General features: G+C 28.9%; 2 protein-coding genes across 3 annotated transcripts; both read right to left on the minus strand.

Annotated features, from left to right (window-relative positions):
• Window positions 1-5,419: 5,419 nt before the first annotated feature.
• On the minus strand, window positions 5,420-6,313 carry LOC141537260 (uncharacterized). Its single transcript, XM_074258138.1, has 2 exons — window positions 5,687-6,313; window positions 5,420-5,614 (listed from the first exon to the last, which is right to left on the minus strand). Exon 1 carries the CDS (start codon window positions 6,173-6,175, stop codon window positions 5,771-5,773), a length of 405 nt encoding a protein of 134 aa, XP_074114239.1. The 5' UTR covers window positions 6,176-6,313; the 3' UTR covers window positions 5,420-5,614; window positions 5,687-5,770.
• An 86-nt stretch (window positions 6,314-6,399) lies between these two features.
• Window positions 6,400-8,389, minus strand: LOC141537242 (uncharacterized). 2 transcript variants are annotated; one of them, XM_074258105.1, is made up of 4 exons: window positions 7,811-8,389; window positions 7,610-7,737; window positions 7,318-7,519; window positions 6,400-6,533 (listed from the first exon to the last, which is right to left on the minus strand). In XM_074258105.1, exons 1-3 carry the CDS (start codon window positions 8,375-8,377, stop codon window positions 7,450-7,452), a joined length of 765 nt encoding a protein of 254 aa, XP_074114206.1. In that variant the 5' UTR covers window positions 8,378-8,389; the 3' UTR covers window positions 6,400-6,533; window positions 7,318-7,449. The 2 variants fall into 2 exon arrangements, with proteins under 2 accessions (XP_074114206.1, XP_074114205.1); XM_074258104.1 differs by lacking the exon at window positions 6,400-6,533 and adding an exon at window positions 6,843-7,180.
• Between the last annotated feature and the right edge of the window lie 6,298 nt (window positions 8,390-14,687).

Raw genomic sequence — 14,687 nt, forward strand, 5'->3', positions numbered from 1 at the left:
TAGTATCAAAATAAAAAAGAAATAACAAATAACAAAAAATTTTTAATACTTTATTAAAATAAAACTTTTTATAAAATTATTAAAAACTACACGTTGCCTTTTCGTCCTGTAATTTCTATAATGAAATACAACAATAATATACACTTACTCTAATCACTGTCATTATAATTTTTAAAAGACCGCGCTAAAAGTCTAAACGTAAAGTTGACGCATGCGCAGTGCAAATATTTTGCATACAAATATTCAGCTAATTAAAAATGTTACTTAAACAACAAATAAACAATGTGAAGTAGGAAAAAATGTTCTATACACATGAGCAATTAAAAACACAGTTTTAATGACCCGTATTACTACCAAAATATTAAAAAATGCGAAAGGGGGCTAACTTAAAGGCATATTATTCATAAATTTTTTTTAAATAAATAAATGGAGAACAAACAAATGTGAATCGTGAACAATAAAGAATAAACGACGAACTAACGATGTAATAAAAAAAAGTTTAAAAATTAAAAAAAAAAAAACTCTGGGTCGCTAACTTTAGTGAGTTTTAAAAATCAGTGTGATATTTTTAGTCGCTTTCAGATGTCACTACCTACATTATCAAATCATTCACTGGAGAGCCTTGGTTTAAACCAGGGCCGTACATTTTATATTCATGAATTATTATAATTTCGTTTTTATTTTCACTGTAATTCTAATTTTTTTATTTAATCTTTCATTGATCCGTTATAATATTTAGCCAGAAAAATAGTGGTTACATAATTTAATTTTTATGCAAATATCCAAATAAGTTTATAAAAATAATTTAGTACGAAACTTATATCAATTAAATCCACACCATTTTCAGTAAATAATTATATAAATAATAAAATATGATGTGACTTTCTGTATTTTTATTTAAAAATAAAATAAAACACTGTAAGTAACATTTGTTCGAAAAATTCATCATATGTCGATGACACAAGAGTTATCCAACATTTTTAATGTTTTGAATTTTTTTAATCATGTAAATAGTACTACAAAATATTTTTAAAAAATAGCACGTGTAGGTTTTCAAATTTTCTCCAGATATAATTTTTTTTTGTAATAATTTTTTTAGTAGAAAAAATTATGAAATTTTTCAGCCGTTGGTTAACTTAATTGTCATCATTTATCGTGTATTCTCAATTCAAATAACGCGGTAATAATATGAACTGACTCCAGACCAATCACATTGCTCTCCAAGTCACTTGATTTTGTATTATTTAGGATTATTTTTATTTATATATTAGTTTATTCAAGAATTGTTTGTTAAAACTATTCTTGGTTATTGTTTTTTTTTTGTGTTTTCAGCGTATTGAATAATTTATTTCATTAACTATATTATTTGTGTTAATTATATGATTTGTGATAAATTGTTTTCATGAATAAATTCAATTCATGTAAATAGCTGAACGATTTTTAATCCACCGATTTGGTAGAATGTGGCGCCAAGTTCAGTTCAAAACTAGAAGAACCAAGTATGTGTATACAGCTATGGGAACGGTATTCTTAGGCTACGAAATTTTTTTTAATTTATTGAAATTTTTATTGAAATTTTTATGCTTGAAAAAGATTTTTCAATATCATTTATTCACTTATATATCGATATTAATTTAATTACAATCTATTATATTGATAAATGTATTTTTAATTGATATAAAATTAATTAGCAGAAACTATAGCGACCCAAATTTTTCGATATCTACAGATTCGGTAGAATCTGGCGCCAAGTTCCGTTCAAAAATTCCGTTGTAAACGGAGCGCCAGACTACCGAATGTGTTTACCGTAAGCAGAACGATATTTTTAGGTTGTAAAATTTTATTAATTCTACAGAACTTTTTTTTCTCCAATATTACTCTATAATTATACATTATATGTTATATTATCAATATTAATTGATAATGGTCATTGAAAATAATAAATTCTATTTAAAATTAATTAAATTCTCTAGCACAAACTATAGCGACCCAGATTTTTAGATTTTGACTTTTTTCTTATGGAGAAAGTGACATGCCACAGACTAAATAATTCGAGAATGTATGGTAACTCTCCACTAGATGGGAGACTACAGTTAAAAAAAAGAGTTATGAGCTTGCGTCGATGCTCACTAGGGCTCGTCAATGTTACTCTAACACAAACTGTAGTTAGAAAGTTCGAAATCGAAAATAAAAGAAATAGTAACAATCATCACCAATATTATAAAAACCATGGAAATTTATTTTACGATTTTATAAAATATAAATATTATGATTGATAATTTGTCTATCAATCTAAACCAAAGGATATACTTGATGGAATTTTATTAATGCTTATTAGTTACTCTACGAGAAATAAAAGTTTAACGTGATTTTATTGTTACAATTGTTTGTGCACTAATTTTCCGCGGTAAAAGTACATAATTTGAATTGAAAATTTTTTCAATCACATAAAATGTTAAAATTTTTTTTTTTAAATAAAATCTCTAGAACTTACTATCTATCAACTTTACATATGAATTTTTTTAAATTAACTTTTTTTTAAATTAAGTATTATTTATTAACTAGAGTCAATATCTACAAGAGCTCACATTGTTTGGGTTTAGTTTCTATTATGGAGGGTAGAGGTAAGGAGAACCATCTCTATATATCAAAAAGTGTCCACGGAAAACAGCAAATTAAGATGACGCCACTGTAGCAAGTGGAAAGTATTTAAAAATAACGCCACAAATAATTAGAGTAGGATACTAGATTAAAAAAGGAAAGAAAGACTTCCTCTTTGTAACCGCGCTTTTTACAAAAATGTTCATTATTTACATTAAAATCAATCAGGAATAAAATAAAATTAATAATTAATTCAAATAAACCAATTTGTTACCCAAAAGCCCTGTCGATAAAGAAAAATGGAAACGTATTTGATACAATTTATATTGTTTTCGTTTTTGATATTCATTTTTGTTTTCGTTTTTGCTGCGTGGTAGCGCTTATTTTCTGATTTCGCTAAAAAATGCGCTCGCATTACAATATAAATGTCAATAATCTTAACAGTTAATTCTTTTTCATGAATAAAGCACCCAACTTTTATCAAGTACTCTTTTTTAAGTTCATCTGATATTTGAGTAATGGTTTCTAGGTTTGTCAAATTTTTGCTTACAGCTCTTAAAACACACTTCTCTAATTGTTTGGTCAGTTCAAATAACTCTTCGCTAGGATAAATAAGCCCACCATATAAATCCATTTTCAGAATTACATCGTTTCTATGTAATCGTTGGCCATCTCTTGGATTCATATGAATATTTTGTAAGCAATCTGAACACTTCACAATTTTTTGCAATTTGCGACTTATGTAACCCGCAATGTATGATTGCACGGCATCACTGGTTACTGCCTCATTATAATCATGATCTTCATCAATTGAAGAATTTTCCACTTGCGGTTCAAAATTTTGTAGCATGTCATCAATACCTTGAAGCCATAGCTGTCGCTCTAAATTTGAAGAAATTGACAGTTCAGGTTCGATTAAGCTTCTCAAAAGATTTTCTCCAGAAACATTACATCCTTTCGGAGGACATATGAGTGAAAATGTAGAAGCCAATCTGTAAACTTGAGCAAACATTTTCGGATCAGGGTGATCATTTCCTCCACATGAATGTCGCATGACAGAAAAAAATCTCTGAAATAAAATATCAATAATAATTTTTAACATGTTATAATAAATGTAATATCGGGTATATATAGTAAGGTTAACAGTAATTCGGTAATATTAAGTTTTATTTAAAATATAATTGTTACAAGAGATGATTTTCTTCATACAACTATCCGCGTGGGTTAGGACTTAGGAATTATCTTATTTTTTCTTTTTTCAAAGGTCGAGACCCAAACTTGTCCCTTCTGGGACCATCGCCCATCCTTATCTAACTTACACACTAATTGCAAGAGTAATAAAACGACAGATGGTGAAGGATTAAACAATTTACAAAAATCTTGAGCGTCAAAAACATGACCTGGGTTTTATTACTCTAGCATCGCAGGGTCTTATTTTCAAAACTCTAAGTCTAAAATAAAATAAAATACTTTAACTAAAAAAAATATAAGGCTGAGAGAAGAAGAAAAAAAAAGAGAAAAACACTTATACACATGCATACCACGACATTCCCGATACTACATAAATATAGTCAATAATAATTATATACAATTACCTCTAAAGGATCCTGTGATAACGTTGCTGTCATTAAATATTTAAATCCACATTCGGTTTTAAGCATATCTAGGATTTCAAGGGTAGCTCGCAACGTCACTTTCAAACCAAGTAAAGTGCTCTTCGATATGGGAATTTTTTTTTCTACATTTTCCCAATTTTGCAAAAACTGCAGGAATTCTAAAATTGACTAAAAAATTTGAGAGAGATGATTTAAAACGTAATTACGTAGAATGGCAAAGATTAATTGTACAAAGTTATTAATCTGTATCATCATTTATTGCCATTAGAGGCAGTTCACATGCTAAGAAAAATCTTCGCAGTTTTGACTTCACGGTGGAAATATTGTTTACGCGGAAGCATTCTAAAATAATTGTTTAAAAGATATGTACTAATTGAAAATATCCACTGTTATATTTATCACGAGTCCAATGTCTCCACTGTGTTTTTACTATGAAGTCAAGATCACAATGATAAATAAACTGGACCACAAATGCAATCACAGCAAAACAAAAATCAAGGATGAATCTAAAAATATTTTTTACTTAAGAAATCAACGATAAAACATTATTTTTTTCCCCTCCGGGTGTAAAGCGTCAACTTTAGCCCCGCTGCGCTAAACAAAGTTTCCGCTTTACACCTTCGTCAGGGAAAAAAATAGTATACACTCCTCGGGAAGTAAATAAGAAAGCCTCAGATCACATGTTTGTTGACCTCGGCTTCGCCTCGGCCAACAATTACATGTGATCTGAGACATTTCTTACTTTACTTCCCTCGGTGTGTAAATACTATTATTAGCCCATGTACATGAAGTAATAATAATGTATGAAGTACCTTACAGTTTTGTAATAGAGAAGTATTCTTTGTCATTCCGGTATATGTTTTTTTCAACTTTCAAATTTTTTATGAAACCTACAAAGTTAAAATTTTAAATTATGATGTTTTACTAAATAATTCTTACCTGTTTTTGACGACAATCTTCTCTTCCATACAGGTCATCTCTAGGTATGCGAGAAGACATAGCTTGGATTAAATTAAAAACAAGATCTATGAACTTTTGTGTCGGAGTTGAATCTTTCAACTTATCATACATAGGTTGGTAATGAGCCATCGCGACAGATACCTCATGACCAAAAACTTATAATTAAAATAATAAAAAAATTATTGTAAATCTATTGAGAATAAAATTTTTAAAGTGTCTAAATATTTATCTTATTAGTTTATCAATCGAAAATAGTATGTAATAACATATTCAAGTATACATACTTCAGTTGCAAGAGGTACATTCATTACTTGAAAACCTTTTGGTTTCAAATGTGCAGGTGTTAATTTATAAGCTATTTTCATATTTGGTTGACGATAGTTTTCTTCCTCTAGAAGAGCTTCCCAATGTTTTTTTTTGACGATTCCATAGGGCGTCTGAAAAATTTATAGCCTTAGTTAATTATATTATTCTGGATTGTCGGAAATAAACTTATATTTGAACGTTACCATGAATTCGCTAATCTTTTCATCCAAAGTTGATGTTCGGAAACATTTTACTAAATGATTAAAATCAGAAATCATCCACAAACGTCATGAACTATCTGAAGGGTGTTCACAGCTTATGTTATTTTCGTTCACTCCTAATATTTTCCATACTCCTCGGTTCCATGATGCACCGTCCATGACAACTGCGTCTATACAAATTCCGCTGTTTTCCATCAATATGATACACTCTAGAATAAGTTTGTGTAGTGGTTCACTTTTACAAGCACTTTTAGAGAGGAAGCAACCCAAAGCTTGAACCCATCGACCTTGAAAAGGTACAAACTTAAAAACAAGAGCATGATCTGCAGTTTTATTTCTTAAGTCCTCTGGAGTGTGTTCACCCAAGTCAACAAATCCATTAAATTTCATTTCTTGAGAATCAAAATAAACACCCTCACTCAATTTCATCTCATCAACAAGAAGTACTCCACGTTTTTGACATTTATCCATTGATTCACATTTTTGCTGTAATCCTTGAAAAATAGCTGGCTGAAACCCGTAAGCTGAACTGCTTATTTTTCGTATAAATTTATTTAGTGTCTCAATACACGGTAATGGTAAAATATCTCTAGTACGTAAAAATTGATATGTTCTTTGGCTTTTTATGTGTATTAAAATACACTCGTAAATCCATTCTAATGTGTATCGCCGGCCTTTACAATTTTTTTTTTTGAGCTGCGTCAAAGCATGAATTAACTACGCTCTGAAATGTTTTAGGTAACTTCATAATAGCTTTATTAACTGCAACTTTTGATTTCTGAGAACATTCAAATTTCGCCTGATACACTTTTTCTCTCAGCTTCATTTTCTGTAAATAATTAGTATTAAACTTAAAAAGAAAATTGTAAATGTTACATACTTAAAAGTTAATTCAAAAAAAATTGCCATTTTACGGAATTCATCAAACAGCATAACTAATAAACCTCGGTTGTAATAGAACGACATTCACCATTTGACATTAAAGTATTACTTATGTACAACTAACATTTCCTTCTTCATATCAAGTTATTAAATCCGAGATTGAATTAAAATTATTATCGTTTTAATCTGAAGAAGCTACTGAGTATAACATTTAATCAACACAAATATTATTTAAAAACTTTGTATTTATTGTCATTGTATCGTAAAATGTATAAAAAGGGTTCTATAAAATAATTAACAGCTATTAATTCTGTAAACGGAAATAAAAGCAGTATATAGCACAATTATTTTATAGGAATTAAAATATGTACAATTTGAAAAACAACAATTTTTAATTTTTTCGATATTAGGACGAATGTACAATTATTTTTTCAAAATTATAGCTATCTTGACGATATCATTAATATACAAATATATTCAAAAATTAAAAATGTAATATATGACAAATGGATGAAAAAAAACAATAATTTATGGGTCCACAAATGATAGTCGCTGTCAAAAAACCGTTGAAAAAGCACAAATTGTGTGGCTTTCCTGCAGGAGAAAAAAAATAATATCGTTAGATTTTACAGCTTCTTTTAATGTCTAAAATTTAAAACCATCACCGGATTATCTACACACAATAAAATCTAGCTTTAAAGTTTCTGGTATGTATATGTATAATAACTTACCGATATTTTTAAACGTTTACATCGTTTTTGTAGATTTGAAGTACGACGTTTTTGAGAAATCGTATTTTCTAAAATATTTGAAGCAGAATTACAATTCTGTAAGCGATGTCGTAAAACTCTACAAGATTTACATCATGGATTCGCTTGATTTCTTGTATAAGACTCGTCACCAAAAATTACACCCTTACAAGTTTGTGAAAACCTAAAATTTGATGTAATAATTAAAAAAGTTAATTATATTTTTACTCGTCATATAAGTATATTTCTTTGCTAATATAAAAATCGATTATACTTTTTTTTGTCTATTTGAGTACCAACGCATAATGGCCATTTTTCTACGAATTTCAAGTACTCGTAGATGGTTTTGAATGAAAATATATTATCGTTTGTAGTCAATTCCTCATTCGTCGAAAAAATAACCTATAATGTGTTTTCAATTAATTATTGGTATTAAAGAGATTGAGACAAATACAATTATTTTGCAAGAACTTACAGTAACAGATAAGTATTTGTTTACTCGTAAACGGTTTACGATTTGCATAGTTTTAGCATCCATCCGAAAGAATTCCAACCCTTCTGGTTTTTCAAAATACATCCAACCTTGCGGTAGCACAGAAGATTTCAGATTATCAAAAAATTTCTCGGTTGGCTGAGAAGTGACTTCAGGTTCTTTATCATTTTGTTGATCAGTATGAGTTTCTTCATTCAACTGCACTATTTCTAAATCGTGTTTACTTTGTGTAATCATATCCATAACTCTATCAGAGACTCTCTGATCAGCTAATAGTTCTTGTTGTTTAGATTTATCTTCATGTTTTAATTTTTCTTCAGATTTATTATGGTTAGAACTCGGTTTTTGTAGTTGATTTATAACATTTCCTTCAACGTCATGTATGGCTACAGGGAGAAACTGATGTTCGACCGTTGGCAGAGCTGTATCTCGTAATGTTTTTTTACCTGTTGGAAAAATCGTGATCTCCCCGTTAATGTTGAACGTTTCGTACATTTTTATGTCCTCCTCTTTAAAATGTAAATGACAAATATAGTCAGTTATTTTCATTGTATTGCCTAAAGCTGTATTCCATTTATTTAATTTTTCCAGAGTCTAGAAGTTGATATAAACAAAAAATATTAATTGCCTAAATTATTAAGTATTATTAGGAACATGTTACATTTTTTTAATATTTTTCATCCATCAATAATAATAATGTCAATATTTTCCAAAAAACATTAAGACTTTAATTTTTTTAATCAACTTTTTGTATAATTTTCTTTTATTATAAAAATTAAAAAGTTATTTAACTGTTCACTTCGCTATTGTTAAATAATTAATAAAAATTTATTATACATATTGTTGGGCGAAAAATGATAGAGATTGAGATATATCAATTCCGTTATTTTTAATTTACGTCCACTTGAACAACTTTTCACTGAGCAAAGCTTTCCCATTATTATTACACTTATTTTATTAAAATTAACAACAATGAAATTACAAAAAAACAAAAATGTACCTATAAAAATTTTAAAACAATCAAATCGCTATCTGTATTATTTTAGCAGTTTTATAGGTTATATTTACTTAATTACATTCAACTACGTAAGTAGTTTAGGTTTTAAATATTGCATATCTCCTCACTACAAAAGTCACAAAAAATATTAAATTATTACGTCCTTTTGCTACACTAGAGCCACTTTGGCAATTTTTTGAATCATAATTTGCTGTTTACTGGTGGACACTTTTTCAACTGATTCCCCATACTAGATGGTCCTCCTTACCTCTACCCTCCGTAGTTTCTATGTAATAGTCAGCTGATCATTGCCTTAGTAACCGTAACCAAGTTGGCGCCGAATATTAATTTTTTTTCAAAAACCATATGTCAAAAAATTGCTCATGAATTGCTCTTTCGATATAAACAATTGCTCTACTGCTATAATTAATAATTAATTAATGGACGTGGCTAAAGGTACGGCGACTGGGAGATACGGATCCGTTCACATACGGCTCCGTACGCATACGGACAACCTTAAAGACCCGGGGAAATTCAAATTTTTAAGTCGTACGCATACGGAGAGGTACACAAACGGACTCGTATTTAAACGGAGCCGCGTATATACGGAGTGTTATACATACGGACTTGAAAAATTACGTGCCCGGGAAATTTAAATTTTTTCAAGTCGTACGCATACGGAGTCGTATGCATACGGAGCCGTATAATTACGGCGTTATTTTTGTAAACTTATCAGAGTTTCAGTTTTGTATGTACGACTCCGTGTTTATACGGAGATTTACGAATTTTTATTGGTTTTGACAACACTCATAATACAATAACTTTCTTCGTTCCGTCCATTAATTATGGGAACACTAAAAACTAATATTTTTTCTTTTAATGATTAAAAGAAAAACTTTTTACGTCCAAGTACACACAAATAATATCTTCTAGTTATAAATAGTTTTTAAAACAACAAACTATTTGTTCATTCAAATTGATTTAGAAAATTAAACTCGCAGCATTAGAACTCAAATTAGCACAACCAGAGTACAAAACAATACCCAGAAATTGAAAAATAAAATAACAGAAGAAAAAAATTGTTAATGATTATTTTTTTTTCAGCATATTACTTTGTGATTATTTTTGCTGCAATTATTTAAGAGTTTTGTGTAAATTACAAATTTTTTTTTTTTTTTTTTAATTTTTTAATTCCATACGGTATATCTCAAAATTATGAAGAAATATAAATTTTTTAACTAATAGTATATGAAGCTGCATGACCTGTTTAGAAATAGTTACATTAGCTATATTCAGTGAAATTTCGCACTGACATGTAAAAAAAGTAATAACAATACAGTATGAAGATCCTGTAAAATAAAATAAGATTTAACGTAGTTATATGTATATGTCGAAATTATTATTTTGTATTAAATATTCTTTTTATTTCAATGTTCATTATTAATCTCAACTTTTTTGTTTAAATTTTTCCTCACATTTAGCACAAAACCAAGAACGTTGAAGATTTCTTTTTAAGAAGACACAATTAGAATGATAATAGTTTAAGCAATTATCACAGCATACAAATTTTACCTTAGTATCTTTTAAAAATGTTCCTTTACAACTGTTACAATAGCTAACATTACTTTTTTTCTTATTTTCGACTGTTTGCACAAGAGTTTCGAAACTTGTTTCATCAAAATAGTTTTTAAGAACATTGAAATTCACAGATGTATGTGTGAAGCCATTTTCGAGGTTTTCAACTGTACAAATTTTAGAGATATCTTCATATTTAATAATGTACTCATTTCTCAAGACGTTATCAATAACTATATCAGGTAATTGCAACCAATTTAATAAAACAGTGGCTTGTTCATAATTACTTTTTCCGAAAAAGTACTTAACTTACGTTTCTTCTTTGGAACTCCTATAACAGTTAACAATGCTCCTTTTGGGCGACCTCGAGTGTTTACTTTCACAGGTATATTTACGTCAGAAACTTTACAATCATAATCAAGTTTGATTGCTTGCCCACCATTGTTAATTTTTTAGAATTAGAGTTTTCAATAGCAGCTGCAGCTATTTTGTTTTGTTTTTCAAGTACTTCTACTTCAATAGATTGTCTCCAAAAATTATCTATTTCTTTTAAAGTTTGTAATTTAGACTTCCAATTATTTAATAACCAGTTATTTGATGACTCAAAAATTTTATCGGTTAATGATTTGATTATTTTTCGTTTTGAAAAACTGACTTTACTTTTGATTCTGTTACCATCGTACCTCGCAACTTATTTTTAATAGTAGTCAAAGATGGAACTACCTTTCTAATTTCAATATCTGATCCTTTTATAAAAGAAGAACTTATGTCACTGAGAATTTTCATTTTATTTTCAAAATTTTGAGCACAATTTAAGCTCATGGTATGAGTTATATCATTTATTATATATTTCAACTGCTTTTGTAATTCTACCCTGCTATCGATATTCTCTCCGGATGTAACAACCTGAGAAACTTGAGTTTCTGTGACTTCAACAGTTTCCTCTTTTAATCTTCGAAATGATCTCTGAGTTGATCGGTAATAACTTTTTGTCCATCGTGTCGCACACAATTCTTCCGAAAATAATGAAATACCATAATTCTTTCTGATCAAAAAAATATGTCGACAAGGTAAAGACAATGTTAACCAGTGAGGACATTGACAACTTTTGCATGTGGTAGTTATCACGAGTGATTTTACATCATAATATATTTACACATTATAATATATTTCTCTTCGATATTATCTGGATTAATAGTATTTTCTACATTATTTTCATTCCAAAACGTAATGTGATTATGATACTTAAGCTCAGTCTGAACATACTCAAAAGCTTTTATTGTCAAATAATTCAAATACAGTTTTTCCCACTCAGTAAAGTTATTTGCAGGAAGTTGTATTTTAATAAAATTTTTGGAAGCTTTGAAGTCATTATTACGGTTATGACTAGAAAGCCATTTGAAAAAAGCTACTATAAAACTACTTATGTAATTATTCAAACCAATCTCATCTTTAACTTTTCCATTGAGTGACTCTAATCTATTATTCGAATAATTGCCCAAATTTTTTCCATTAAATAAGTGCACCATTCTTTTCTATTAATATGCCAATTATCGTTAAAATATTTAACAACCTGAAGAGGTGCTTCTTTTGATAACATAACGTAATAATCATTATATTCGGCTTCTGATGTACTGTATACAATTTTAGTGAGTAGGGACAGACAAAAATCTTTTTGATCACTGGTAATGTTCATATTTTTGGTTGTTATTTGAGTTGAAAATATTTTTAAAACGTGAAATCGACATATTTGTAAAAGTGAGTTAGGGAATAATTCTTTTAATACTTTTCGCTCTGTCATATCTTTATCTGTCATAAAACATTTGATATTATTGCAAGCCTCTTCATTTTCATTTTTCACCGTATTCAAAAACCACTTCATCGATAAATAGTCCTCATGTGCTAATAAACCAATCCCAGCTACTTCACTAAGTCCATTCGAATCTTCTACAAGTAATATCATTAAAGATAAATTAGTATTAAAAACTTTATACGTTCCATCAAGAAATACAATATCTGGCCATGCTTTCAGTGATGACCTCATATCAGCGGTAGAAAAGTATAAACCTTGATATTCATTATTCTTATGAAGAATATGAACATCTGCACCTAGAAAAAATGAATGATATTAAATTTTTGATACAAAAAAAAAAAAAAGAAAAAAAAACCATCGAAAAGTTAATGAATGATTAGATACGACATTAAGGGGGTATTCTAGTCTAGAAGCATGAATTTCAGGTAATTTTTGACGTGCCGTAAAAAAGGCAATCAATATTTTTACTACACATTTTTGTATAAGTTATTTATTAACATTACAAGTGTACAGAAAAAAATTAAAAAAGTTGAAAATTCAAAAAATTAGCAGCTGATGAAGTGTCGAGGAGGAGGGGGTAAGATCTCAAGAAATTGGTACGTGAACATGACCTCAATTCCAACCCTCCTACACGCAAAAAAAAAAATTGGGGCTGCCACAAGATTTTCATGTGACTGCCACATGATATTTTCTTGTGGCTGCCACATAATTTTCCTGTAGCAGCCACATGATATTTTCATGGAATAAGAAAAATTTTATAGCCCGTGTATTTATATGATAAAATGGATTAATATGGTTGAATTTTGTATCATTGGAAGAGTTTTGACCTGGAGTTGTGCCTTTTCAAGGTTTCATATAATTCTCATCAATAGTCAACAGTGTTTATTACGATAAGAATTAAGGATGCATTCGAAAATGCTCTATCTCTAGATACATAATCAAGCAATGACCTTGCATCTGGTGAACTATTGCCATTTTTAACGATATACGCTCATCCTGACTTTACACTTATCGAGATCTTTCATTTAAGTACCCACATCAACTTTTTATATATATATTATATATATGCATATATGAAAATATATTGAAATGCATGTGAGTACTCAAATAAAAGCTCTCAATGAGTGTAATGTCGGAATGAGCTTATATCTTTAAAAATGTCAATAATTCACTAGATACAAGGTAATTTGTTAATTATTGACATTTTTGAAGATATAAGCTCATCCCGATGTTACACTCATTAAGAGCTTTCATTTGAGTACCCACATGCATTTTTGATATATTTTTCATATGTACATATATATAATATATAATATATATAAATATATGAAAAGTTGATGTGAGTACTCAAATGAAAGGTCTCGATGAGTGTAATGTCGGAGTGAGCTTGTATCTTTAAAATTGTCAATAATTCACTAGATACAAGGTAATTTCTTAATTATTGACATTTTTTAAGATATAAGCGCATCTCGGTGTTACACTCATCAAGAGCTTTTATTTGAGTACCCACATGCATTTTTGATATATTTTTCATATATACATAATATGTATTACGTATATATAATGTATATAAATATATGAAAAGTTGATGTGGGTACTCAAATGAAAGATCTCAATGAGTGTAAAGTTAGAATCAGCTTATATTGTTAAAAATGGCAACAGTTCACCAGATGCGAGGTCATTGCTTGATTATGTATCGAGAGATAGAGCATTTTCGAATGCAGTCTTTATTCTTATCATAATAAATACTATTGACTATTGGTAAGAATGATATGAAAGCTTGAATAGGGACAACTCCAGGTCAAGACTTTTCTAATGATACTAAATTTAACCATAAACCCATTTTATCATATAAATACTCTGGCGACTAAATTTTTTTTATTCTCTTAATAATATAGATTATTATTGTTATGATAATTATTGTTGCTGAGTTTAAATATTATTGCCTGCCACATGAAAGCCATGTCGCTGTCACATGAAAATATCATGTGGCTGCCACAGGAATGTATCATGTGGCAGCCCCAATTTTTTTTTTGCGTGTAGACTAGAATACCCCCTTAATATGCCAAGAAAAATCGTGGCATATAAACAGTAATAATAAATAGTTTACCTTTAGATTTCAGTATTCTTTCTACAACTTGTACATCCCCAATAAACGCCTGAAATTAAAAATAATATATGTTATGTAAATTATTTTTTATATACCTATTAATACAGAATCATCTAAAAACCACTTCGTTCTAATAAATGTAGTACATTTAAAATAAATATTCGTTACTCTGAATATTTAAATTTAATAATACTAGGGTAAAAGATCTCATTAGTGGCGGGGAAGTATCAATTACTGATACTTTCTTCAATTTTGGTACTGATTCAATTAGTGAAATCATCAATTTCTATAATGAATATATTATTTCTAATCTTTAAGACCGTTAAATCAAAAAAATTTTTAATTTTTGTTCCAAGTAGAACAT

This window comes from Cotesia typhae, unplaced genomic scaffold (genome assembly GCF_013202065.1).
Source record: "Cotesia typhae breed Kobodo isofemale line unplaced genomic scaffold, CoteBio_Ctyphae scaffold_70, whole genome shotgun sequence".
NCBI classification, from domain to species: domain Eukaryota; kingdom Metazoa; phylum Arthropoda; class Insecta; order Hymenoptera; family Braconidae; genus Cotesia; species Cotesia typhae.

Coding starts and splice junctions, on each gene's coding strand:
- LOC141537260 (XM_074258138.1), bottom strand. CDS start 6,175: ATGGATAAATGTCAAAAACGTGGAGTACTTCTTGTTGATGAGATGAAA.
- LOC141537242 (XM_074258105.1), bottom strand. CDS start 8,377: ATGAAAATAACTGACTATATTTGTCATTTACATTTTAAAGAGGAGGAC. Junction 7,738..7,810: donor ACAAATACTTATCTGTTACT/GTAAGTTCTTGC, acceptor AACACATTATAG/GTTATTTTTTCGACGAATGA. Junction 7,520..7,609: donor ACTCAAATAGACAAAAAAAA/GTATAATCGATT, acceptor ATCAAATTTTAG/GTTTTCACAAACTTGTAAGG.